The sequence below is a fragment of the Talpa occidentalis genome, unplaced genomic scaffold (assembly GCF_014898055.3).
Source record: "Talpa occidentalis isolate TD23 unplaced genomic scaffold, MPIMG_talOcc4v2.1 talOcc4.17, whole genome shotgun sequence".
In the NCBI taxonomy this organism is placed as follows: Eukaryota; Metazoa; Chordata; class Mammalia; order Eulipotyphla; family Talpidae; genus Talpa; species Talpa occidentalis.
The window spans coordinates 48,805,120-48,831,427 of record NW_023601754.1 but is presented as its reverse complement, the minus strand read 5'-3'; the positions used below and the strand labels follow the sequence as shown (position 1 = coordinate 48,831,427).

The 26,308-nt window shown below is 47.6% G+C and overlaps 2 protein-coding genes across 2 annotated transcripts in view; one reads left to right on the top strand and one right to left on the bottom strand.

Annotated features, from left to right (window-relative positions):
- Nucleotides 1-387: 387 nt before the first annotated feature.
- Nucleotides 388-12,019, bottom strand: LOC119248718 (zinc finger protein 717-like). Its single transcript, XM_037515594.2, has 6 exons — nt 11,905-12,019; nt 7,411-7,602; nt 7,063-7,128; nt 3,110-3,236; nt 2,799-2,891; nt 388-1,028 (listed from the first exon to the last, which is right to left on the bottom strand). Exons 3-6 carry the CDS (start codon nt 7,063-7,065, stop codon nt 388-390), a joined length of 864 nt encoding a protein of 287 aa, XP_037371491.1. The 5' UTR covers nt 7,066-7,128; nt 7,411-7,602; nt 11,905-12,019.
- A 6,995-nt stretch (nt 12,020-19,014) lies between these two features.
- Nucleotides 19,015-26,308, top strand: part of LOC119248717 (neurotrypsin-like) — a 36,348-nt gene continuing 29,054 nt past the window's right edge. The window contains exons 1-3 of the mRNA XM_054697527.1: nt 19,015-22,272; nt 23,389-23,515; nt 23,769-23,861. Coding sequence (XP_054553502.1) covers nt 22,198-22,272; nt 23,389-23,515; nt 23,769-23,861 — 295 coding nt within the window. The 5' untranslated portion in view covers nt 19,015-22,197. The remainder of the gene's footprint in view (nt 22,273-23,388; nt 23,516-23,768; nt 23,862-26,308) is intronic.

Below are 26,308 nucleotides of genomic sequence, written 5' to 3'. Positions count from 1 at the left end.
ATCTGTGGTGCTTAGGGAGGTACGACCTGCGGCAGAAAGATTTTCCACATTCTTTACACTGATAGGGTCTCAGTCGTTTGTGTGTCAGACAGTGTTTCATGAGGTATGCTTTCTTTGAAAAGCACTTCCTACAATCCTCACATTCATAGGATATGTTCCCCGTGAGGAGTCTCTCATGTGTACTGAGGGGTGACTTCCAGCAAAAATTTTTGCTGATTTCTTTACATTTATAGGGTTTCTCTTTTGTGAAATGTCTCTGACGCCGGCTGACGGTTGAATTTTCACATGTTTTTGCGTATTCGTAAGGTTCCTCACCTGCTTCTATGTTCTGATGTTTGTTGAGGACAGAAGACTTACCGTATTTACTGTCTTTAATATTTGCCTCTCCTATCTGAGGACGCTGCTGCTGAATGAGGTGTAATTTCTTGTGAAAGATGTTCCTACTTTGACAAGGTGGGGGTGTTTGTGCTCTGTGTGTCTACGAAGAATCAGTTGTGTTGGTTTCTTAATAACGATTTCCCACCATTTCTTACATCTGTAGCGATGCTCACTCGTGTAACCTGTCTCTCTGACAGTGACAGCCGACTTCTCTCGGGCTTCCCCACCTTCGCCTTGTTTATAGGTGGCCTCTCCTGTAAGAGCCCTCTTAGGGACGGTACTTTCTTGTCCATAAAATTTTAGAGGCTGCTGCAGAACTGGAACCATCTGAGGAAGACCGGGAGGCTTGGGCCGCTGGAAAGATTCCCTGGTTACACTCCAACCCTGCAAAGTCTTTCCAGCATGCACGCTTCCAGGCTTGCCACGGTGAAGATCATTCTTACATACACTAACATCTTCAGACACCATTCCTGAAGGAGCTCCACCATCTCTAACCATCTCCGATCTATGGATTGTGCTTAAATTCAATGTTTTCCTCAGGTCAATCCTTTCATTTGGTGATATTTTGTTGTTGGTGACTCTACCTTGTCGCAAATGTCTGCCCTGAATTTTCAGGTTAGTCTCCTCTGGGTTATCCATAGTCTGGAGATCTACAATGAATGTAAAATTACCACATCCATGATCAATATCTAAGCATTTCCTCTGAATGCTATGGTAAGGTTGAATTTACTTTCTATAATCACACAAGATTTTAACTACCATCAACATTGGTCACTGGTTTTATGCTAGGCAAAGAAGTACCTGTTTCCCCTAGCTAACACAACAAATTACATTAAAATATCTTTTTTTTTTTAAAGATTTATTTATTCAAGAACCGGGGTACAGGCCAGATGTGCGGGAGGGTGAAAGGATTCACCAGAGACAGAACAGGGAACAGAACAGGCAGACTGACGAAATACACTGCTGAGGGGAGCAGCGGGCGAAAAGGTGAGGTCTGCCATGCCATGTGGGATCCTTGCCAGCCAGCTGGGATCGAACTGGTGCTGCAGAGGCTATGAACAGCTTCACAGTGCAGTGCTCAACCCACTGCGCCACCAGGAGAGGCCCCATTAAAATATCTTTTTTTTTTTTTTAAAGATTTATTTATCTTATACAAGCACTGGATACAGTCAGAAGCGCGGAGGGTGAGAGAATTCACCAGAGCCAGAGCTGGGAGTAGAGCAGGCAGAAGGACCGAAGCACACTGCTGAGGGGAGCAGCGGGCGGCAGGAGAGGTCTGCGTGCCAAGTGGGACCCTCCTCCGGTGGCCGGGGAGCAGCCGGGGATCGAACCGGTGCTGCAGAGGCTGCGGGCAGCTTCGCAACCCAGCGCTCAACCACTGCGCTGCAACCCAGCACTCAACTGCTGCGCCACCGGGGAGGCCCTTAAAATATCTTTTAATGTCAAGTCATGTTGCCACAAAATATAGAAGAAAAAAAATTCTAGACATGCTTGGTCAATATATCTGCCTACTCTCCTGTAGGCATAACCGAGAGGCTGCCAGGTACTGCTTGACCTAAGCTGGTGGCTGCACTCGCTTTGGGACACACACCTGTCCACGGACACATACCTGTCCACCGCCACCCCCGTCACACTCCTCTTCACGCTAAACCATGTGCTGGGCCTCTGTGCATCCACAATTTGTAAAAGTAGACAAGGTTTCCTGGGAACCTTTCATTCATGTTCTCAGAACTCCCTTGGTAACCTCCTCTAATCACGCCTAGTGATTTACTAACTTCGTGGAGAAAAGCAATACCAGATTGTATGTCTCTCTATAGATGAAGCGTCAAAGTGGGTTGACTGTCATCTCCAACTGAATGTCTTCAATGTAAACACGTCAGAAAAATCCACTGTCATCTGCACACCTTCTTTTGAAAGAATGTGTGTAAAATACACATGCCATTTTTCGGCCCTCATCCTACTGAAATATTATGTGACTCTTATTTATCTATTACCTTTCTTTAATTTTTTCTTTCCACAGAATATAAGCTGCAGAAAACACTGCTTTGACTATTGTTGCTATCCCTATACCTAAAAAAAATACATATGTCTAGAACGTGACAATGAGTATGTTGAAAGAAATGAATACATGTCTGAAAGAATAATCCATGAAAATGAACAAATGGAGGGAAACATGGCTGACAAGATAAGCCTTCAAGAATAGGCAAGCATGATTAGATTTTGGTTAAGATGAAGAAAATACACAACCGTTTAAAAAAAGGTGCAATAGACACGGGAGAGCCATAACCGGATACTGAATAATGACAGGGTTTGATACACGCAGACTAACTCTCGTAAGGTCTGAACCCAGAGGGAGCCACGGGCGATAGTAGCTAGTTTGGCCAACTGCTGGGCTCTCCTCATGGTCTGCACCGACTGACCTGAGAGGCTCCTGTTTGGGGGTGCTCCTACAGCGCACGGCTCTGCTCCTTGCTCCATCCTGACGATCACCTCAGGTTTCATCATGCAATGCCCTGGTGATGAGAAATATCTGTTTAGGCTTCAGTCTTTGAAGAGTGACAATAGCAGAGTTGTAACTTTTGCACATGAGGGGCTAATTGTATACATTCTTGGGGTGGTGAACAATCTAGTTGGCATGAAGTCTTAAACCTATAACGTACATAGTTAGAAAAAGCTGCACATGTATCACTGAAGGAGAGTTTGCACTTGGTGGTGAAGGAGTCTGGCTCACCCAGGGATGCCAAGCTCCTGTAGGTCTCCAGCATCACGTCCCTGTAGAGGGTCCTCTGAGCGTCGTCCAGGTCCTGCCACTCCTCCCAGGTGAAGGCCACAGCCACGTCCTCAAAGGTCACCGCCTCCTGTAACGACACCATCTCCTCAACTCAAGGCATTTATAGTCGAGTCAGAAGAACTAGAGGTCTGAGATTTCATTCTTTGTGTCTCATGTAACACACCTCATGCTCTGTACTCTACATTGTGACACTCAGAGACAGCACCACAGAAAGGTCCTGTGCGTTAACACATTAGTTTCCCAAAATGCTATCTGAAAGTTTGCCTTATAAATCTGAAAATGCAGTTCATTTTTTAAAAAAACATTTTATTTATTTTTGCATAGAAGAATTGGGGTATGGGTCAGGGCTGTGGGGACTGAGAAGATTCACCAGAGATAGAGTAGGGAGCAGAACAGGCAGAGCCACTGAAATACACTGCTGAGGGGAGCGAGTGGGTGAGCTCCTTGGCCGGGGCTTGAACTCAGGCCAACCAGGTGATAACATTGAGACTTTACCCCTAGGCCACCAGGGGGGCCCTGCACTTCATTCTTAGAATAAAACTCTGCTCCTGAAAGGACCTCATCATCTGGATTGGAGACATAATCATAACAAATACACGGAACAATGTATTTGTCAAAAACATGCTCAATATACACAGAATGTGGGGATACAGTGAGAAAGAAACAGCACTTTCTATCATCCATTAGCTCTTCCATGTGAACCACGTTTCTCATGTATGTGAGGCAGTAACTGAACTCAGGATGCAAGGAGAGGACGAGTAGTTTTTGTGAAATGAGACAGTCAAGACCCCTCTGCCCAGGTTAATGTTCCTCTCTTCGGTTGTGAAGAGACAAATATATAAAGGTATTCACGAGACACGGAGTGACATCATTCTGCATTTCTATATACAACAATAAGAAACCTTACATGGCCCAGTGTTTTTCACAACTTCTAAATGGCCAGTTATGTGTGTATGCGTCCTGTTTCCTAAAAGGTCGTCCATTTCCACCCCACAGTGAGTGGAAACCACTCCCCAAAGCACAAGGATAACGAGGCCCCCACAGAGTAAGTTACATGATTGTATATGCCTTTTTATCAGCTCCCTCTTAAGAGATGGACTCGGGCTTCAGGGACACTCAGAGAAGAGGCCAAAAGAGACCACCCACATTGAGATTACACAGCAATGACAGACCGGAGGCTGCTGCTAACACGGGGTGAAAAAAACAGGACCAGAACTAAATTCCTGTCAGAAGGCTAACTGGGGAATTTGACCCCAGGCTTCTGGAATGATTCAGGTACATAATGGCACTGTAAATGGAAACTGGGTGAAAGACTAGGATGGGTATGGTTGAGACAGAGAGAAATTGAGGCGTCTGTGGTCAAACATGAGACTGTCCCACTAGCATGGGGACGGCTCATATACACACCGGAGACATCTGAGGCGAGATAAAATGCGTAAGCGGTCACGCTTCAGTGGTAGCTGGAGACTGAAAGTGAATGAATGGTTCAAAGAGAAAGGAAGAGACTGAACAGAGAAACAGCACAGAATCTCCACCATCAGATTTTGTGTCTTTTCATTTTTACCTTTTTGTAAAATATTTACTTCACTCTGTGCCCTTAAGCCCATACTCCACTGAATAAGCTATATTCTTGTTTGTGGAATTTCTTTAAAATGATTCTTTCCAATCCTTTGTTAGTCGAGGCCTACATCTACGCTTCTGCGGGCCAGTTAATGGAACTGTTGTGCGTCCTTAGGGATGTCACGGCTCCTTGGTTTTCTGGTTTCTGGCAGCCCAGCAAGCCCGTGGGGGCAATGCCTCTGCCACAATAGCCTTCCTCTCCAGATGTACAGAAGGGGTCCCTGTTTTCAGCATCTGCCAGGGAACAATCTCCTTTTCTGTAGTGGGACAGTGTGTGGTCGAAGGGGACACTTCCTGGCGCTGGGCTGGTTTCCATGCAGCCTGGCACTGGTGATGGCACCAGCGGGTGCTGCTGGCCACCTGTGGGGCATCTAGAGCTGGGGACTGGCACACTGATGCTTGGGTAACAACAGTGGCTCTGGGACTGGGGGCACTGGCTATCTTGTAGCAATAGTGAGTATAGAAAATTCTAATGGAGAAGAAGAGTTACTGTATTTCTTTGTGAGCACTAATGCAGATATCATATTATATTAAAGAACCAAAAAAAAAAAGTGGTAATACATGAGATTGCTCCTGAGAGGCAGGAGTCCAGGAGAAATGCCCATGTTGCCTCCCTGGTGGAGCAAGGGGTTAAGCACCGCACTATGAAGCAATTCGCAGCCTCTGCAGCACAAGTTCAATCCCCAGTTGGCTGGGGAGCAACCCACATGGTGCAGCAGACCTCTCCTGATTTGCCCGCTGCTCCCCTCAACAGTATATTTTGGTCAGTATATTTTTGCCTATTCTGTTCCCCTCTCTGTCTCTGGTGAATCGTCTCACTCCCGCATCTCTGGTCTGTACCCCAGCTCTTGTATGAATGAATGAATAAATAAATAAACATGCCCATGTTGAGGCCTGAGTCACTGGCTGGAAGGAAGTGACACTATAAGTAAGGACAGACTTGAGAATGTGGTTTTTACTTTGGAGTTCCTGAGCTCCAGGTGGCCCTTGGACACTAACAGAAGCAAGCAGTGTGTTGGGGCGCTGGTGGAAAGGGTGGGGAAAAGGTCAGATCTGCAAACCTGAGGGCTGACTCGGTTAGGGAGACCTGCACAGTGCTAAGAACGGGCCTGGGTTTAGACACCAGCATAAGCAGAAGAAACAAGAATTCAGAGAAACAGAAGAAATCACAACAGATTGTGACAGAAGCTAACAGACAAGAATTTCCAGGAGTGGATCACGACTGCAGTTTCATATCTGGCAGGACACTGCACTGAAACAGAGTAGAGAACAGTCACTGATCAGACTATAACCGAGGGCATAGGTGAGCTTTACAAGAAATGAAGGACTACATTGAAATGGTATAAGAGCAAAACAGCAGTGGAAACATCTGTGAAAAAATATAACTTTGGGGCCTCCATGGTGGCACAGGGGTTAAAGTCAGTGCTATCAAGCTGTCACCAACAATTGTGGTCGGAGTTTGGTCCCCAGCCAGGTAGCTGACCATGGCGCAGCAGACATTTCCTGTCTCCTGCTGCTCCCCTCAGCAGCGTATTTCAGTACGCCCCACCTCTGGCCTGTACCCCAGTTTCTGAATGCATAAATAAATAAAAATAAATGTTTAAAATAAACACACATATATATGTTTATATATATAATAAATGTTATATATATAATATAAATGTTATTTTTTTATATATACGTATATATATATATATATATATCACTTTGAACAGTCTGCTGTGCAACCTGCATGTGGAGACCAGGGGAGAGAGATGCATGGAGTTATTCAAGGACCTGTGGCCAACTCCATCCTCACTGCCTCAGGTAAGGCCTTCCAAGTGTCGTCTGCACCGCACTGTTAGTCTCTGCAGACAAACCTCATCAGTTGGTGCTTTCTGTGGAAAACCATCGTCACTGCTACATGCAGGAAGTGCTAAGTTCTGATGGGGAAGGAGACTCTGTCCACGGCATCATCTCTCCGACCTGCAGACTGTTTCAGACTTCTGTGCCTGCAAGTGTCCAGGTCCTCCGAGAAAGGGTCTGATTTCTGATCAGAAACCAACGCATCTGTCTTTCAAAGCAGTGGTGTGAGAGAGACCAGAGACAGTGTTCACTCACCTGGATGCCCCAGTCAGATGACCTGTCTGTGCCCAGTGGCCACCTTCATCTACTTTATGCAAATGTTGTGAAGGGCAGTCTTAACTACATTTCCATTTGTATTGAGTTTTCCACGCTAATTTATCTCCACAAAGCTCAAGACAAAGTCGCTGAAAAAAAAAAAAAAGACTTACCATTTCTAAGATTAATGTCTCTTGTTTCTTGATCTAAGAAACACTTAGAGGACTGTGGAAGTTGAGCTGAAAGAGAAGGAGAATGGAGTCAAGTTATGAAATGACTAGAGCTCCTTGCTCCTAGATTCTCCTGTGCAAAGAACTCCACACATTAGCTGGAAAAGAAGAGTCTTCTGGGGGACAGTACTATTTTACATGTTTCAAAGATGCAGGGAGGGAACCCAGAAGTCTTTTAGTTAGTAAAATTTAGACTTAAATTTATCCTTAAGGTAATTAAACCACACAAATCCCACTGACTTACCAACAAAGAATGCTGAGAATTTATTTAAAAAATTTAAGGACACTTACAACACTTTTGAGCCTAGATTTTAGAGGAAAGTTGCACATATTGTACATTCCTGGTGGTGTGCTGTCCTTGTACAGGTTCCCAAAGACTTATTCAATCAGTGGATATGATGCAGAGGATGGAAAGTAGTTTTTCAGAAAAGTGGTTTATCTCTGGAATTTGCATTCTTGGGATGCTGTCACTTGTGAGGACACCTGGGGATAGTGTTGGGGATACATGGATTAGCCAACAGCCAGAACAAACCAACAGAAAAGTAAATGAAGTCACTTTAAACCAACAGCTTACAGGGAAGAAACCAGAAGACTAGCCTCATTGGGATGCAGGCAACACAAGCATAAAAATTGATGAAACTAGATGCAGGCCCAAAACGTGGGAACTTCCAAGGCCTCCCTGGTAGCTCGGGGGTTACGTCTCAGCACTATCACAACTAAGGTCTGAGTTGGCTCCCCAGCCAGGGAGCTGACCCACATGGTGCAGCTGACCTCTCCTGTCTCCCTACTGCTCCCCTCAGCAGTGGATTTCATTCAATCCACGTGTTCTGCTCCCCACTCTGTCTCTGGTGAGTCCTCTCAATGCCCCCCACCCCCACACCTCTGGCCTATACCCCAGTTCTATGCAAAACAAAAACCAAACAAACCAAAAAAAAAAAAAAAAAAGCAATGTGGAAACATCCGCAAATAGAGTGCTTGGGTCTTTTATTTCCCCTGCAAGCCAGAGAAATTTGGTTGGTTCTTTACACAGTAAATGCTAAGTGATATAGCTAAACCCCTAAACACAATGTTTGTAACAAGTCAAGTGTGGAAGGGGGCCTTGAATTATACATCAAATACAATCAAGATAACATCACCACGACATCTAGAAATGTTAAGCCATAAAGACTGTCAAGCAGATGGATTCAGTAATAGGGGAATTAACAGAGGGCATGGGAATCACTCACACTCGCTGCCTGCAGAGCGTAAGACTGTGTTTTCCATTGTTTACATCATTAAGGAGACTTATGCACTCAAAACGCAGTTTGCTTTCGTTTTAAAAAATAGCTTAGGAGCTGGCATGTGTATTCTAATGTTCCGATTTTATTTTTCATTTTTTATTTTTTTAAAGATTTATTTATTTGTTTGTTTGTTTATTTATTTATACAAGCACTGGCTACAGTCAGAAGCGCAGGAGGGTGAGAGAATTCACCAGAGCCAGAGTGGGGAACAGAACAGGCAGACTTAACGAAGTACACTGCTGAGGGGAGCAGTGGGCGCTGCAGGAGAGGTCTGTGCGCCATGAGGGACCCTCCTCCGGTGGCCGGAGAGCAGCTGGGGATCGAACAGGCGCCGCAGAGGCTGCGGGCAGCTTCGCAGCCCAGCGCTCAACCGCTGCGCCACCGGGGAGGCCCATGTTCCAATTTTAAATAGAGAACATGCCCCTTAGTCATTTTCAAGAGATTTTACATTAAATGTGCGTCATGAACCACTTGGGCTCACGGGAGAACAGGTGTGTTTATGGGGAGATCGTGTGCTGTTTCTCAGGGGAAAACCAAAAACCAGAAAAACCTCCAACCTCCGTGCTTGGGCTTCACTGTGTCAATAGGGATAAATCAGCCAAAAGTCAAGCAGCCTGATGTAAACAGCCTGATGTGACCTGGCAAATAATTTCTCAAGTCAAATTATTGCATGTTTCCTATAAAGCAAAAGTCAGGAGGACAATCCTTCTGAAACTCCAGGAGCAACATTAAGATCGAGGGAGGAGGAAGGGTCAGCATTGGGGGCGGCTTAACTGTGATTCCGGAAACGGGGGAGGATGAAGATGTGAGTATGAACTTAGGCTGGAACATAAACAGGCCTTCTCAGCTGGGACAGCGCCCAGTACCCCAGAGACTGCCTGCTTGTGCCTATGCAAGTACCTTTTTACCTTCCTTTTTTTAATACTCCTTCTCTGGTAAAATGAAGCCTTTGCCTGTTTGTATCTATGCAAACCTCTTTCTTCCTTAATAAACTCGCAATATGCCATTGAATGGGAAACTGCCCAAACTTTTCTCAGAGGTAATCCAAGGATACCACTTGCTGAACCCCTATATCACATCTGAGGACCACCTTTCTGAACCTCATCAATTCCATGGGTTGCTCAGCAGCCTTTACTCTCCCAGATATGACCCAATGTCCAGGACCCCCCTTTATCCCCACACCAGCACTCAGATCCCTCATCCACCCTGCCGACTGGCTTCTGAGCGCCGAGGGGCTGCTTCCTCACACAGCCCCCCCGACTCAGCTTCTGGACACAAGGTACTTGGAAACGGAGCAGTGAAAACACAGCTCCGAAAGATGCTGGCACATGGAGAGGCTGCTGGCCTGAGGGCAGGGGCCCCAGGCTTCTGGGGCTCCATTTTGTGTACCTTCTGTGACTTCCGGGGATTAGCTGTTGTGAAGACAGAGCTAAACTATGAATTTGATCTACTCTCAGATTCTCCTGATTTCTTGGTAAATGGAATTGATGGGTACCCTCACATCCTGTCAGGCTTTGCATAAATACCTCCTTCTTTCCCCTTCCCCTTATCTCACAAGTATGTGTTTATAGCACACAGGTAGCATATGTGTATGTGTATGTGTACATATATATATAGTACACAAATACACTACAAATATAGTACACAAATTGTGTGCATACATGTTTTCCAACAGTGGTTTACTGCCTATTGATGGCTTAGAGAAAATTATAGTGGGGCAGAAATAGCATCATCTTACTGGGTTTGAAGAGAGTTGTTGTCAAGTGATGCTGTCCATGATCTGGCTGCCTCAGCTTGCATAGAATAGACACTTTCCTTCCCACAGCTGTGTCCTAGACAACAGTACACACAGTCAAAAATAGGGGTAGAGCCTCCCCTGGTGGCGCAGGCAGTTGAGCGCAGTGCTGTGATGCTGTCCGCAGCTTCTGCAGCACCAGTTCGATCCCAGCCGCCGGGTGAGGGTCCTGCATGGCGTGCAGACCTCTCTTGCTGCCAGCTGCTCCCCTCAGCAGTGTACTTCAGTCATTCTGCCTGCTCTGCTCCCCGCTCTGGCTCTGGTGAATTCCCTCACCCTCCCGTATGCTTCTGATTGTACCCAGTACTTGTATAAATAAATAAATAAATCTTTAAAAAAAAAAAAAAAAAAAAAAAAAGAGGGCCTCCCTGGTGGTGCAGGTGATTGAGCACAGCGCTGTGAAGCTGTCCACAGCCTCTGCAGTGCGGGTTCAATCCCGGCCTGCTTCGGAGATGCCCACATGGCACGGCAGACCTCTCCTGTGTTGCCCGCTGCTCCCCTCAGCAGTGTACTTCAGTCTGCCTAATCTGTTCCCCACTCTGTCTCTAGTGAATCTTCTCACCCTCCTACACATCTGGCCTGTACCCCGCTTCTTGTATGAATAAATAAATCTTTAAAAAAAAACAACACAATTCGGGTAGCCTCCTGCTGTGCCTTCCCTTGTGATCCTCAATCTCACTTTCCTCCCAGGACCTTCATTGCCTGGGCTCAGTAGACAAGACTCTCTGTTGGGGTACCATTTAATAAGGCTTAAACACTAAGCTCCCACTTCTTGCCCAGTGGCAGGTTTGCAAGGCTTGTAATACATAACGATGGATAAGGTTGCTATGGAAACAATGCCCCAAGACCAACCACCAGGGCCAGAAAAACTAGCCCAACCAGGAATGTGGAAGCAGAGCCAGCACCAGAGACCAGACATCCCAGCAGATAGCTGATGCAAACTGGCGCCCCAAGTTAGACAGCCCCGAAAACAGTATAAAAGAGAGACTCAAGTCGTCCTCGCACAGACCTCTCCCATCTCGTCCCCTGCGATGTATGACAAGGGACCCCACAAGCTGATCAGTGTAAACCTTGCTGATAAGAACCATGGCCGGGGGTGTGGGGTCTGGTTTCAATAACAACACTTGGTCGTCAAGCTGATAACATGGTCAGCAGACTCATGTCCCCCAAGCCCTAAATGACAGTCTTTAGTTTCACCCATAGTTTTCTCCTGTCTTGCTGCGTATTTCAATAAATGCGCCTTATCTGTTCTCCAGTCTGTCTCTAGTGAATTTCCATCCCCGCGCCTCCAGCCTCACCCCGCAATTTCTCCCAACTGCACCCACCCTCCCCGCCCTCACAGCTTCCCAATACCGCACTCCCGAGGCCCGTCAGCAGTGGACCCCAGTAACGCGCGGACTCCAGGTCCTGCCGCGCCCTGTGCCTGCACCCCGAGGCTCGGGTGCCCGGGCCCCGAAACCTGTGCTCTTTTGCTGAACCCACCAGTCGTGTACTTAAATTATGTTCATTTAACTGAGCCACACCAGCTTAACAAAACGCAGTCGCCGTGACTGTCACTATTCGCGGTTTCAGGGAGCGCAGTTTGGACGGGACTGCCGCCATTCCAACCCAAACGGCGAGAGAGTGTCTCCTGCCAAGGTCTAGCTTCCCCAAATCGAATTTTCCAACTCAAGGGCATTACACTGGTATTAACAGGATTTAACAACGAACCAGACTGTCGCGTGGGTAGCCGCAGTCCCTCAAGCCTCCTCTCAGGTCTTAACCCAACAAAGCGGAACACCGTGAAATTGCCATTTTCTGGGGCGCCTGACGTAAGACGCAGAGCCTTGTGGGAAATGTAGTCGCGCTGTAATGGCGACACCGCGAAGAGTCCTTTCTGCGCAGGCGCGATCCCGCCCACTCATATATTTGGCCGGAAGTGTGCGCCCCCCCCCCCCCCCCCCCCGGCATTACTCTCGGTCGCTTCGAGGAGGGTGGGTTCTTGGATGGATGGGGATTCTGAACTCTGTCACCACAGGGCGGGAGGGAGCAGAGGGGCGAGAGGACGCGAGTGTAGGAGAGGAGGTGAAGGAGGAGCCTGCGCTCTGGGACGGAGCGACCGTAAAGGCTGGAGGTAATGGGTGTTCGGGCCGCAGTGCTGCTAGGAATTCCGTGCAGATGCCCCGACGCCGGGCTCATAGGGCGGGGTAGGAGCTGAAAGCCCAGTAGGTGCCGGGGGCGCCGTGGACCAGGGCGGGTGAGGGAGAGCAGAGCACTGGGGCCGGGGTCAGGCCGGGGTAGGACCAGTACCTGCTCTATGCCCATGGCTCTGTTGGTGCGGCACCAAGGGGTACTCCCGGCCCTATCCCACCTCGGGCGTCCGTGTTGGCGCGGGGGTGAAATCTCCCGCTATCACACTATCGCCAGCACTGCAGCCTGAGTTCGATCCCCGGCCAGGGAGCTACCCACCTGGCGCAGCAGACCTCTCCTGTCTCCCTGCTGCTCCCTCCAGCAATGTAGCTCGGTAGATCCGCCTGTTCTGCTCCCCACTCTGGGGAATGCTCTCACCCCCCCACACACACACCTCTGGCCTACACCCCACTTCTTGCATTCATAAACAAATGAAATAAATCTTTAAAAAAAGAGAGAAAGTATCCAACCATCCATGCACACAGAGGCAAAACATACTCTTAGAATGAATTTTAATAGAATTAGCAAGTATGGAAAAGGAAGGCTAATAGTTTTGCAAAAAAATACCACAAAGTACCCATCTTCTCTGGGGTAAATGTCCAGACAAACAAAATTTTACCAAAGCAAGGTTGATGGAAGCCCTAAAGCGTGCCGCACGTTTTAGGGACCTTCTGGCAGGGACCCATAGGGAAGGAGTTCAAAACCAGGTCCCAGAAATCTGGGACAAAAGCGTAGTGGGGATGATTATCAGGGTGTGGCCGGAGGGGGGAGGATGTGAAGAAAGACCTCACAAGACAGTGGAGAACAGAAAATGTGGATTTATTGAATCCACTGCTGAGAGAAGCAGCTGGCGAGATGGGAGAGGTCTGCAGAAGGAGTATTTGACGCTCTATTTTATACTGTTTTCCAGCCTTTTTAAATTGGGGCACCAGTTTACCAGCTGCAATGTCTGGTCTTGGATGGTGGCTTCGGACACAGAAACATGTCCTGGCTCTGTCACTGTGTTCCTGGATCTTGGGTGGTTTTTCTGCTCTTGATCTTATGGCTTTGTTCCCATGGCAACTTATGCATCCACCTTACCTAGTGAAGCCTATTAAATTGTACCTGACGAAAAGGAGATAAGCTGTCAAGATAGCATCTGCCCTTGTCAGGCTCCCCAATGTCTCTCACCCAAGTGTCTATTTCAATTGTCTCTACCTGTGTTTCCTCCACATGTTGCTTAGCAATAGTAGGTGTACCCTGAACACTCCCGATCTCGTCTGATCTCGGAAGCAATAGCAGGTGCAAGCTGGGCCATGGGTTCCAGAGCTCTCTCCCCAGAACCCAACTACTTTCTGTGTTACATAACTTCTATGAGCTTCTCAGCTCCCCCTTTGGTTAATTAGGGATGATGGGAAATGGTACCTCTCTCTTTTATGGAGATGTCTCTGTGACAATACTTCCTCAGAATTAGATAGGTAGTGCTAACATTGTGTTTCCAAAAGCCTCCATAGCTGGGTGGTGTGGAGTCTTAATACTGAGAGTCCAACACCATAGGGATGTCAGGGGGCCAAGGTGTTTGTGTAGAGCATGAACATCTGCATTTCAGTGCCTGTTTGATCAGGAGGCAACATGGGCAAGTTAACAACCTGTATGACATTTGGATTGGGCATCTGTAAAATGAGCACGTTAACGACTGGTGAGATGCCCAGATTGCAACAGAAATCTCATAGAATTTGGACCTCCCTGGTAGCCTAGGGAGTTAAGACTCAGCACTATCACCTCTATGGCCTGAGTTCAACCCCATGCTAGGAGCTGACCCACATGGCGCAACAGACCTCTCCTGTCTCCCCGCTGTTCCCCTCAGCAGTGGATTTCAGTAGATTCGCCTGTTCTGCTCCCCACTGTGTCTTTGGTGTATCTTCTCATGCCCCCTCACCTCTGGCCTACACTCCAGTTCTTGTATGCATAAATAAATAAAAATAAATCTAAAATTTTTAAACTCAATTCTTACCATTACATGTTGATATATCAGTAGGAAATCTGTGTTTTCATTGCTTTTTTTTGTTTTAAAGATGAAATAGCACTGAGACTTTAACCCATGTGTCACCAGGAAAGGGCCCAAATAGCTACATTTGCTCCTTTCTGACCCCTGTCAACATTGAGTCAGCTGTTGACAAATCTTTTACTTCATTCGGGTACTTTTTTTTTTTAATAAAAGTATTTTTTTTCTTTTTTTTTTTTAAAGATTTATTTATTTTATATAAGAACCGGGGTACAGGCCAGATGTGCAAGAGGGTAAGAGGATTCACCAGAGACAGAGTGGGGAACAGAACAGGCAGACTGTCGAAATACACTGCTGAGGGAAGCAGCGGGCGAGACAGGAGAGGTCTGCCACGCCATGTGGGACCCTCGCTGACTGGCGGGGATCGAACTGGAGCTGCAGAGGCTCTGGACAGCTTCACAGCGCAGCGCTCAACCGCCTGCGCCACGAGGGGAGGCCCAAAAGTATTTTCTTTTTTAGAAAATTTTATTTTTGTGTAGACGAACTGGGGTGTAGGCCAGAGGTGTGCGGGGTGAAAGGACTCACCAGAGACAGAGTGGGGAGCAGAACAGGCAGATCTACTGAAATCCACTGCTGAGGGGAGCAGCAGGGAGACAGGAGAGGTCTGCTGACTCTGTGGGTCAGTTCCCTGGCTGGGCATCGAACTTAGGTCATCTCGGTGATAGCGCCTTGACTCAACCCCTAGGCTTCCAAGTATTTTTTCATATATATGTTTCTAAAATAGATAATAAGAACCTCAGAGGAAAAGAATTTTATTTATCCTTTTGTTCTTAGCAACAAGGCCATTTCTATATAGAAGGGCAATTAGCTGATGAGCTAATGCAGAGACAGGCTATGTTTACTGTGATGTCTCTTTACCTCACAGTACATTGTAATAACGTGATGCAACCCATACAAGATACAACAGCCACGAAAGAAGGAGCTTTCAGATTTTAGGTCTTCTGACTCTGGATACTGCCTCCATTTGAAGAGATGGTGCCACTGCGGGAGATGGTGACCTTTGAGGACGTGGTAGTGAGTTTGACCTGGAAGGAGTGGCAAGACCTGGACAACACTCAGAGGGCCCTCTACAGGGACGTGATGCTGGAGACCTATGGAAGCCTGGTGACTCTGGGTGAGTGAAACGCCTATCACTGCTAGAGTCAGGCACTGACCTCTTCATTGCTTATGTCAATATGCAATTTAGGGCCTCCCCCTGTGGAGCAGCAGTTGAGCACTGGGTCACGAAGCTGCCCGCAGCATCTGCAGCACCGGTTCGATCCCCGGTCGCCAGCGAGGGGTCCCACATGGTGCGCAGACTTCTCCTGCTGCCCACTGCTCCCCTCAGCGGTGTATTTTGTAAGTCTGCCTGTTCTGTTCCCCGCTCTGGCTCTGGTGAATTCTCTCACCCTCCTGCACTTCTGACTATACCCAGTGCTTGTATAAAAAACAAAACAAAACAAAACAAAACAAAACAAAAAAAAAAAAAACGCAATTTAGGTTTAAGGTTCCAAGCCTAGGAGAATGTGAATGTTCATTTTGCTTAAAGGTTGATTTTGAGGGCCTCCCCGGTGGCGCAGCGGTTGAGCGCTGGGTTGCGAAGCTGCCCGCAGCCTCTGCAGCGCCGGTTCGATCCCCGGCTGCTCCCCGGCCACCGGAGGAGGGTCCCACATGGCGCGCAGACCTCTCCTGCCGCCCGCTGCTCCCCTCAGCAGTGTACTTCAGTCCTTCTGCCTGCTCTGTTCCCCGCTCTGGCTCTGGTGAATTCTCTCACCCTCCCACGATTCTGACTGTACCCAGTGCTTGTATAAATAAATAAAAATAAATCTTTAAAAAAAAAAAAAAAAAAAAAAAAAAAGGTTGATTTTGACCCTACAGTCCTACAGTCCACAGGCACAATGTCCTCTTTTTTTCTTTTTAAAGACTTTTTATTTATTTATGCACACAAGAACTGAGGTGTGGGCAAGAGGTACGGCGGGTGAGAGGATTCACCAGAGACAGAGTGGAAGGGGGGCACAGAACAGGCGGATATACTGAAATACACTGCTGAGGGGAGCAGTGGGGAGAGAGGAGTGGTCTGCTGCACCTTGTGGGTCAACTCCATCACCAGGGCTCAAACTCGTGCTGCAGTGGCTGCAGACAGCTTCATAATGTTGAGATTTAACCCCTTGAGCCACCAGGGAGGCCTTGCAAGTACCTTTTAAATCAAGGGGTTGTGTGGGTGCAGAGCTAGCTAAGGTGATGTTGCCCCCCCTTTTTTCCCTCAAAATTGAGGTGTTTATTAATCAGTGTAAACCCCAGCATCATATACCATCATGATTTCATGCATTACAAAGGGAAATACTACTTAGTCAAGTGGAAAATCGTGCAGATGTTCATGTTAAGCAGCTTTATAGTGGAATGTTTCATTTAGGAGTCTGGACCTTCATTCTTTAGTTTGCTGTCATCTGCATCCACTGAGAAGAATTTGTGTTGTTCATTGGGACCCACTTGTTCCATGTTCTGGGTTATTCTTTGTAACTGACATGAGGACTGTACAAAGCAAGACTGATGACATACAGGGCTGCTCCTGCCCCTTTGGCTCCAATAAATAAAAATGGGGACTCAAGCTACACTGCTTCTTTGTCTGACTGAGTATCTGGGAAGCATGGTTGTGGGGGGCTGGGCACTACCTCATTGTTGACCTCCTTTATGCAGTCCTACAGGGCTGGCACTCTTAAAAGCCGGCCAAGTCAGAGTCTGCAGCTCTTCAAGGTTTCCTCAGGGAGGTAATGATTGGCTTTCTGTTGCTAGCACCTTTATATGCTGTGGCCTGATTTGAGTGTGTTTTAGGGCACTAATTGAAGTATCTGTGGGTGAACTTGTAGCTCCAGCATTAGCCATTAGGCAGGCCCTCATTCTAATTTTTTTTTAAAGATTTACTTATTTATTTATTCATACAAACACTGGGTACAGTCAGAAGCGCGGGAGGGCGAGAGAATTCACCAGAGCCAGAGCAGGGAGCAGAGCAGGCAGAAGGACCAAAGTACACTGCTGAGGGGAGCAGCGGGCGGCAGGAGAGGTCTGCGCGCCATGCGGGACCCTCCTCCGGTGACCGGGGAGCAGCCGGGGATCGAACCAGTGCCGCGAGGCTGCGGGTAGCTTTGCAACCCAGCGTTCAACCGCTGCGCCAGCGGGGAGGCCCCCCTCATTCTAATTTGATACTTATAGACATTAAATTGTGATCACCCCCAAAAGTAGTTTCCATCCACCCCCAGGTTTCCCATTTGACCCAAATCCCAAATGCTTTCCACTCTGCTCACACCCCAGCTGTTCTCTGTACCTAAGCGATTCTTTGTATTTGGTATGGTTGGGTCATTGACTTTGTCTTCCTATTCGGCATAGAAATAAAATCATTCGTGGGGGCAATCTTTTTTTTTTTTTTTGAAAGATTTATTTATGCATACGAGAGCTGGGATTCAGGCCAGAGATGTGGGGGTGATAGGATCCACCAGAGACAGAGTGGGGAACAGAACAGGCAGATCGACTGAAATACACTGCTGAAAGGAGCAGCAGGTAAGACATGAGAGGTCTGCCTTGCCCTGCGGGTTTTTCCCTGGCTGGCTGGGATGGAACTCGTGCTGCAGAGGCTGCGAATTGCTTCATAGTGCAGTGCTTAACCCCTTGCACCACCAGCGAGGCCCCGTGGGGGCAATCATAAAACATGCAAAGCACATGCATCCAGGGCAGGTGTTCTTGGGATGTTGGATCCAGCATCAGCCAACCCTGGGCCCTGAAGTGTCAGCAGCTTCTTTCTCTGGAATGGGGGCTGCCAGATGCCACATAATCTGAATAGGACCCTCCTGTCATCTTGGTCTGTGCTAGGTGTCTTTAGGATCGTCCTCCGCACCCCTACCCAATTCCTCTGGACGCTCACAGGAGGGTACTGGGGGGGGGGACCTGGGTCAGCTCTGTCCACCCCAACGGACCTTGCTGAGTCTTTTCATGCACTTTCCGTCCTGGCCCAGAAAGCAGTTCTCTGAACCATGAGCTTCGTTCAATCCTCCCCGCCTTAGAAGCCCTTTCCTTGCGCGGCAGGGAGGGAGGAACGGCAGGAGGGGGTCTGTTCCCTACTCTCAGTCATACATTTCCATATTTCCCGATGGGTCCGCCCCCCCCCCCCAACATCACTTCGGGTCTCGGGACAAGGGTGATGAGACAGAATAAACAAAAAGTCTTCGCTGGCGTCCGCAGGGCGCGCGCAGAAGCCCGTGGGAAGCGCAGCCCCGAGGTGACGACTGCCCCGCGCCGGCTCTGCGCTCCTTCTGCGCAGGCGCAGCCCGGCGCCGCGCGCTTCCGTCAACATCCGGCGCCGCCGCGGGCCTCCGCCGCTGCTCAGGCCGGGTCGTCGCGGAAGGTCTACGCGGGGAGACTGTGAAGGGGCGGCCCGGGCCGGCGGAAACGGGGCGGGAGGGAGCGGGAAGATGGGCGAGGGACTAGAGTGCGGGTCGGAGTGACGGGGGAGCCCCGACGCTCGGACACAGTCGGGGAGGGAGCGGAAGTGCTGCTCAGTCGTGGGTGCAGGGCGCAGAGGGGGTGCTCGAGGGCTGGTGGGGACACGGGGTGGGAGGGAGCGGGGTGTCGGGGTGCTGGGCTCGGGTGCAGGTGTGAGCCTTGGACCTGGACGCAGCGGGGAGGTGGTTGGAATTTCGGGGCCACTGGCCAGGTCGGGGCAAGGCCAGTACGTGCTCTGTCTGATTTCATTACACATTAAACGAGGTTCGTGATACAAGGGTTTCTGCTGAATATCGTTTTCTTCCAATCAGTTGAGGCTGTTCTCTAGCAGGAAAATTAGACTGTTACAGCTAACTGATTTCTCAAAATAGAAAGCCCTGTGCAACGCGTGCATGGACGCATTTATGATTTTAAAAACTGAAAGCATCTTGTTCAGACCTGCAGACAGTTGCGTTATGATCTGCACGGTCCTCCTTTGTTCCAGTAACCTCTCCCTGGGTAACCACTTGACATTCCTATGCTTTTCTAAAGTTCTACATGTGGCTGTGATGCTTTTTGTTGTATTTGGGGCGTCAATCAAGCCTTTCTCCCCTCACTTAATTTGTTTCAAGCATTGAGCTTGGGGGGCTTAGATGTACCAGTTAGCTTTATTGAATGGTGAACCAACCTAGAACCTCTGGATTTCAAAGAAAAGAGGGCAGACACTTATTTGCTGAAATTTTAGTGTTCTGCAATCTGGGTGGATTTATTCACTAAGTTTCTATTCTGGTGTTGCCTGGATCACAGATGAGCCTGTAGTCATGTAGTGTGTTGACTGAGGCTGTTTGATTTAATATGACTTCATTCACTTTTTTGGTGGTTTGTTCCGGTTATTGGCAAAGCCATGTGCAACTGTCAGACTAACCCAGGGGCTTCACCAGATGACATTGTTGCAAGTAGGTAATCGCCTGTGGAGAAGTACTTTGAATTCCTGCATAATTTATACTGTTTTCCTTATGGCTAAAAGGCCAAACCATGAGGAAATGAATTCAAGGTAACAGGTCTGTGAAAACCTTTCCTGCCACAGTATAGCACCAAAAATGTACATTATGTGCAACTTTTCTGTAAAACTAAGGGTCAGATGTTGTGTTGTCATTAAGTATCTGGAAAAAAAAATTCCCCACTTCATCTAAATTTTTATTTTCACCTAAAAAAAAATCTCAAAGTTTTGTTTCTGATTTTTTAAATTTCATTTCAATTATCTGAACTTGCAGAAATTACTGAAGTTCTAAATAACATCTGGGGCCTACCTGGAGGCCTAGGGGTTAAGTCAGTACTGCTATCACCAGTAGGGCCTAAGTTCAATGCTGGACCAGGGACCTGACCCACATGATGCAGCAGACCTATCCTGTCGCCCTGCTGCTCCCCTTAGCAGTGTATTTCAGTACAGCTGTCTGTTCTGCTCCCCACTCTGTCTCTGGTGAATCCTCTCCCTCCCACCCCCACCTCTGGCCTGCACACCAGCTCTTCTATGCATAAATAAACAAAAATAAGTGGCCTCCCTGGTGGCGCAGCAGGTTGAGTGCAGGGCTGTGAAGCCCTCTGCAGCCTCTGCAGCCCTGGTTCGATTCCCAGGGAGATTCCCACATGGCAAGGCAGACATCTCCTGTCTCCTCCTCTGCTCCCCTCAGCAGTGTACTTTGGTCCTTCTGCCTATTCTGCTCCCAGCTCTGTCTCTGGTGAATTCTCTCACCCTCCCGTGCCTCTGGCCCGTACCCCAGTTCTTGTATAAATAAATAAAATCTTTAAAAATAAATAAATAAAAAGTCTTTAAAAAAAATAACCTATCTTTAAAGTTACTGTGATTGTATAAATTGTTTCCTTTCTTATGCTTTTGGTAGCTGGATTCTGAGGAAGCTTTTCCAATGTCCACAGAATTCACTTTCTTTTATCTTCAGAAGAAAGTTTTGTTCTAGATTGTCTCTGTAGTCCTTTATAACTTGATATCTTCTTAAATATGATGGCATGTAGATAAATCATGGATACGAGACTTCTAATACAACATAACTACTAAAAATATTATCCTTCATGTTTTAATTAATCTCATCACATTCCACTTGCTAAGCTAAGAATTAAGTGCTGTTTTTAATCATATGACCTTTGACAAATACTGGATGCACTACAGTTGATTGGAATGGAGAGAGTACTGCAGATTTCTGATTTCGTCTGCTCCATTCAGCGGGCCTAAATTCTGACCTTAAAAAATTCCTCCAATTTCTTCTGGTTTCAGTTATTTTTTTCCCCAAATGGGACAATAAAAGAATTTTCTGCCTGAAGACAGGGAGAGCTTTTACTGTGCTGCCTGAGCCAATGAACCTTTATTGTTAATAGATTATTTCTGTTAAATCAGGGGGGAAAAAAGGAATAAGCTGGTTCTCACTTATGGTTAAGACGTACATTTACCTATGTTAAGAATTAACCCTCTTGGGCCTCCCTCGTGGCTGAGGCCTGAATTGATCCCTGGCCAGGGAGCTGACCCACATACTGCACAGCAGACCTCTCCTGTCTCCCCACTGCTCCCCTCAGCAGTAGATTTCAGTAGAGCCACCTGTCCTGCTCCCCACTCTGTCTCTGGTAAATCCTGTCATCCCCTTACACCTTGGGCCCATACTCATTTCTTCTGTGCACAAATAAATCTTCAAAACAAAACAAAACAAAAACCCCTGGATAGTCACATTTGAGTCATTACAGATGGGAAGGTTTTTTTTTTTTTTTTAAAGAAACTTTTTTTTAAGATTTGATTTATTTATTTATGCATAGAAGAACTGGGGTATAGGCCAGAGGTGCAGGGGGTGAGATGATTCCCCGGAGAGATTGGAGAGCAGGACAGGTGGATCTACTGAAATACACTGCTGAGGGGAAGAGCGGGGAGACAGGAGAGGTCTGCTGCGCCATGTGGATTATCTCCCTGGCCAGGGTTCAAACTCAGGCTGCAGTGGCTAGCGATAGCTTGATATCAGAGACTTAACCCCTGTGCCACTAGGGAGGCCCATGGGACGTTATCTTTATGGATTCCTACTCAACATCTATGTGGATGGTCTTAGGATTTTCTTCACAGAAATATGAATATTAATACTGAAGCTTTCTTATTTCCAGCATAATCTCTTCAAAAATTCTTTATCATTACGGTCTGTTTCTGTTTCTTTTTCTTTCTTTGGCTGGTACAGCATGCTTTATTGATGGTATGTACAAGGCAGGGCGGCCAGTGGAAAGCAGGCCTGGTGACCCCGTGCCTGACCCAGCCACCTCTGGTCACACCGACTTGAAGTGTCTCAGGGATGGGCCGGCCCCGCGCAGGACGAGGCGGTTATAGGACCCGGAAGAGCAGAGAGACACTCCATGTGTCTTTAAATGTGAGTGTTCCTTCCAAATCTCCACTTGTTCCTTTTCTATAAATATCTAAGGTGTCCTCCAGCCATTTCCCTCACTCTGATGACTTCTGTTTCCTCCGGCCTTGTCATGCTTCCCCAACCGTGCCTGCAGCCGGCAGAGTCCTCTCCTGATTTGCAGATGCAGGAGCCACTTTGTGATGATCCTTTCTCGTGTGCTTGACCACCGAAGCTTCAGGGATGATAGGTTCAAGATCTCACTCTGGCTGCCAGATTCTTTGTCCTTTTTCCCGGTTCCATGGGCCAGTGCCCGCCAAGCTGGTTACGCAGAGCACCTGCCAATGAGTCCTGTTCACCCTACTGACAGCGAGCTCTGCTCCTTGGTATTTTTCCGTTTCTGTTTTAGGATTAGTTTCCTGTTCTATGTTCCTCTTGCTCCAGCACCTCAGCATGGGTCATCCTCTCTCCCTGGCTTCTCTCTTTTAAGCCTTTCCTCAGCCTCCTACCAGGGGATCGCTGTGAAAAGGCAAATCTGATCATGTGACTGACACCTGTGTCTGTCCCTCCCCCTCCCCATCCTCTGTGGGGTAAGAAGAGGGCTGGCTTCCCTCTGTCAGGGCACACTTACTTGTATGTATCCATTGCTGGAAGTGTAGGGGGGATGTGGCATGTCTTGGGGCCACAGGTGGGCCAAGTCCTTATCTCTTCACACCTTAACTTCTGCTGTGGTCGCGTTCGTGAGAACACTGGTTCGTGAGGAGGAACTGAACATCTTTGGGGCTTCAGTGCAGCACAGCTGACAGCGTGCCGTGGCCATGGTTTGGGTCGCTTCTGTGACCCGTTACGCTTACATCTCTAAACCAGATTATCCAGCCCTATGAGGAGCAGAATTTTATGCTTTCTTTGATTCTTAGCTATGAGGACATTTCCAGATTATCAGTGATAACTGTAATAACGCTTCTTGGAACAGTCGATGCGAGGACTGGCATGTGCTGCGATGTCTCTTTATCTCACAGCATAGCCTACAGGGCCTGGTGTGTTCTATACAGTATAAAGGTCACCTAAAGAATAAACTCCTCCATATCCAGTTCTTCTGACCCTGCCAGATGCCTTGAATTGATAAGGAATGTGCCACTGCAGGAGATGGTGACCTTTGAGGACGTGGCCGTGAGCTTCACCTGGGAGGAGTGGCAGGACCTGGACGACGCTCAGAGGACCCTCTACAGGGACGTGATGCTGGAGACCTACGGGAGCCTGGTGTCCCTGGGTGAGCCAAACTCTCTGGTAATGGCCAGAGGCAAAATGGTGCTCTTCGTGGGTAGATGTGCGACTCTTCATGTAATTAGCGGCTGTGCAGATTTCAGATTCCAGGCCAAGAAAAATGACTGTTCAACTCTCTCTTTAAGAGGTTCCAACTGGCTGGTGGTTTTACAACCTAAAGCTCTGCTGTTGCCAACCTCAGAGGCCAGAAAGCTTCAGCAGCTGGATCTAAGGCAGCCATTATTATTTCTCATCACCAGGGCGTTGTGTTGCCAAACCTGAGGTGATCGTCAGGTTGGAGCAAGGAGCAGAGCCGTGGACTGTTGGAGCACCCCCAAACGGGAGCCTCTCAGGTCAGTCAGGGCTGATGGGCATGGGGGCTGGGGAGAGGGGCGCCACTGCATGGTCCGTGTGGAGCTGTCTGTCACCATGTTTTCATCTAGGACCAGCCCCTAGGCAGGTAGCCTGCATGTGCCAGCCTCATTCATTATTATGCTCCAACAGGCTCCCTTTCATGAATTTCTCCCTCTTTATTCTTTTCAAGCCTTTTAAAAATTTTTTTTGTTTATTTTTACATAGAAGAACTGGGGTGTAGGCCAGAGGTGCAGAGGGTGAGAGGATTCCCCAGAGAGAGAGTGGGGAGCAAGCCAGCTCTACTGCAATCCATTGCTGAGGGGAGCAGCGGGAAGACAGGAGAGGTCTGCTGTGCCATGTGGGTCAGCTCCCTGGCCTGGGATCGAACTCAGGGTGCAGTGGCTGCCAATAGCTTGATAGCACTGAGACTTAACCCCCAGGCCACTAGGGAGGCCCTCTCCCTCTTTTTTCTTAATGACTGCAGATGTTCTTAGACTTACCAAAAGCCAGTCACTACCTAGCTTCTCATCCTGTGTTGGTCCCTGCCTCTAGATTCTTAGTTGCCCCCAGTTCCTCCATTCTCAATCTGTTTGCTCCAGCCCTTTGTGCATACATTTGTTAATTCTTCCAACGTGCTAATTGGGAGGTTTTCAACGCTGCTTATTGCTGTACCTCTGCTGATGTTAACCGTAATCAAACTACTTTATCTCTTTTTTTAGAGAGCTTAAATTTGTTGGTGGAGAAAGTAAATACACATGTTAAGTAGTGAAAGAAGAGCCACAATTAAAGTTTAAACATAGTGAGAGGTAGCAATGGGGGCATTATTTTAATAATGGACCTCGGGAGGCACTTTTAGGGAGATAATATGTGAAGTGTTTGCCTGAGTAGAGCTTAACTTGGAGACGAGTGTTTTCCATTTTGACATAAATTTTAGGTGCAGATACCAGTTGGGATAGAGTGTGCATCACCACTGGGGGAGGCCCAGTGAGGGAATCTTTCACTCAGATGTGAAGGAGTAGGGAGGTTCCTGGGCAGCAATTAGGGCCTGGCAGAGACATCTGGGACATGCCTGTGGACCAAGCTTAGCCTCCAAGAAGCTGAGCAGGACTCAGCCGGCTGCTCACCTGGGAAAGGTGCAGGCGTTACCTGGGGGAGAAAGTTTGTTTCTCCTCTGGAGCCAAGAACTTTAGACTGGGGGACTCACATTTTGGGAGCGCAATTTCAAGTTAGCATTTTCACTTTCTTTTGTGGAAATTATAAAAAGGAAAAAAAAGCCACAACATAATAAGAAACAAAGAAGGAACTCTACTTTCTTTTTTTTTTAATATTTTATTTTATTTTATATATTTTTTACATCATTTTTCATTTTTGCACAATGTATGCATTTTCATCTTGGTTATATTCCCCATACAGTTCCCACCCCCTATTTTGACTAATCCCTCCTCCCCCCGCTGCCCCCCCCCCCCGCCCCATAGTGTGTCTCTGGTTTATTGTTGATTTTGATTTTTACTTTATTATAATTAGTCTTTTTCCTGGTCCCTTATTTAGGTTTTCTAAATTCCTGCTATGAGAGAGACCATCTGGTATTTTTCTTTTTCTTTCTGGCTTATTTCGCTGAGCATGATCCCTTCCAGCTCCATCCAAATTGCTGCAAATTGCATGAGTTTATCTTTTTTGTTTGCTGAGTAATATTCCATTGTGTATATGTACTACTTTTTTTTTAAGATTATTTATTTATTTATTTATTTGTTTATTTATTTATTTATACAAGCACTGGGTATAGTCAGAAGCGCGGGAGGGTGAGAGAATTCACAGAGCCAGAGCGGGGAGCAGAGCAGGCAGAAAGACCGAAGTACACTGCTGAGGGGAGCAGCGGGCGGCAGGAGAGGTCTGCACGCCATGTGGGACCCTCCTCCGGTAGCTGGGGTGCAGCTTGGGATCGAACTGACACTGCAGAGGCTGCAGAGGCTGTGGGCAGCTTCGCAACCCCGCGCTCAACCACTGTGCCTCCTGGGAGGCCCTATGTACTACTTCTTGATCCAGTCATCTATTTTGGGGCATTTGGGTTGTTTCCATAGCTTACCTATTATAAATAGTGCTGCTATAAACATAGGGGTGCAGGTACCCTTTTGAACTAATGATTCTGTGTCCTTTGGGTAAATACCTAGGAGTGGAATTGCTGGGTCATATGGAAGTTCCCTCTTTAGCAGGTTGAGGAATCTCCACACAGCTTTCCATAGTGGTTGGACCAGTTTGCACTCCCACCAGCAGTGCAGGAGAGTTCCTTTTTGTCTGCAGCCTCGCCAACATATGTTGTAGCTAGTTTTTTAATTTTTATTTATTTTTATTTTATTTTTTAAAGATTTATTTTATTCATGCATACAAGAACCAAGGCATAGGCCAGATGTGCAGGAGGGTGAGAGGATTCACCAGAGACAGAGCGGGG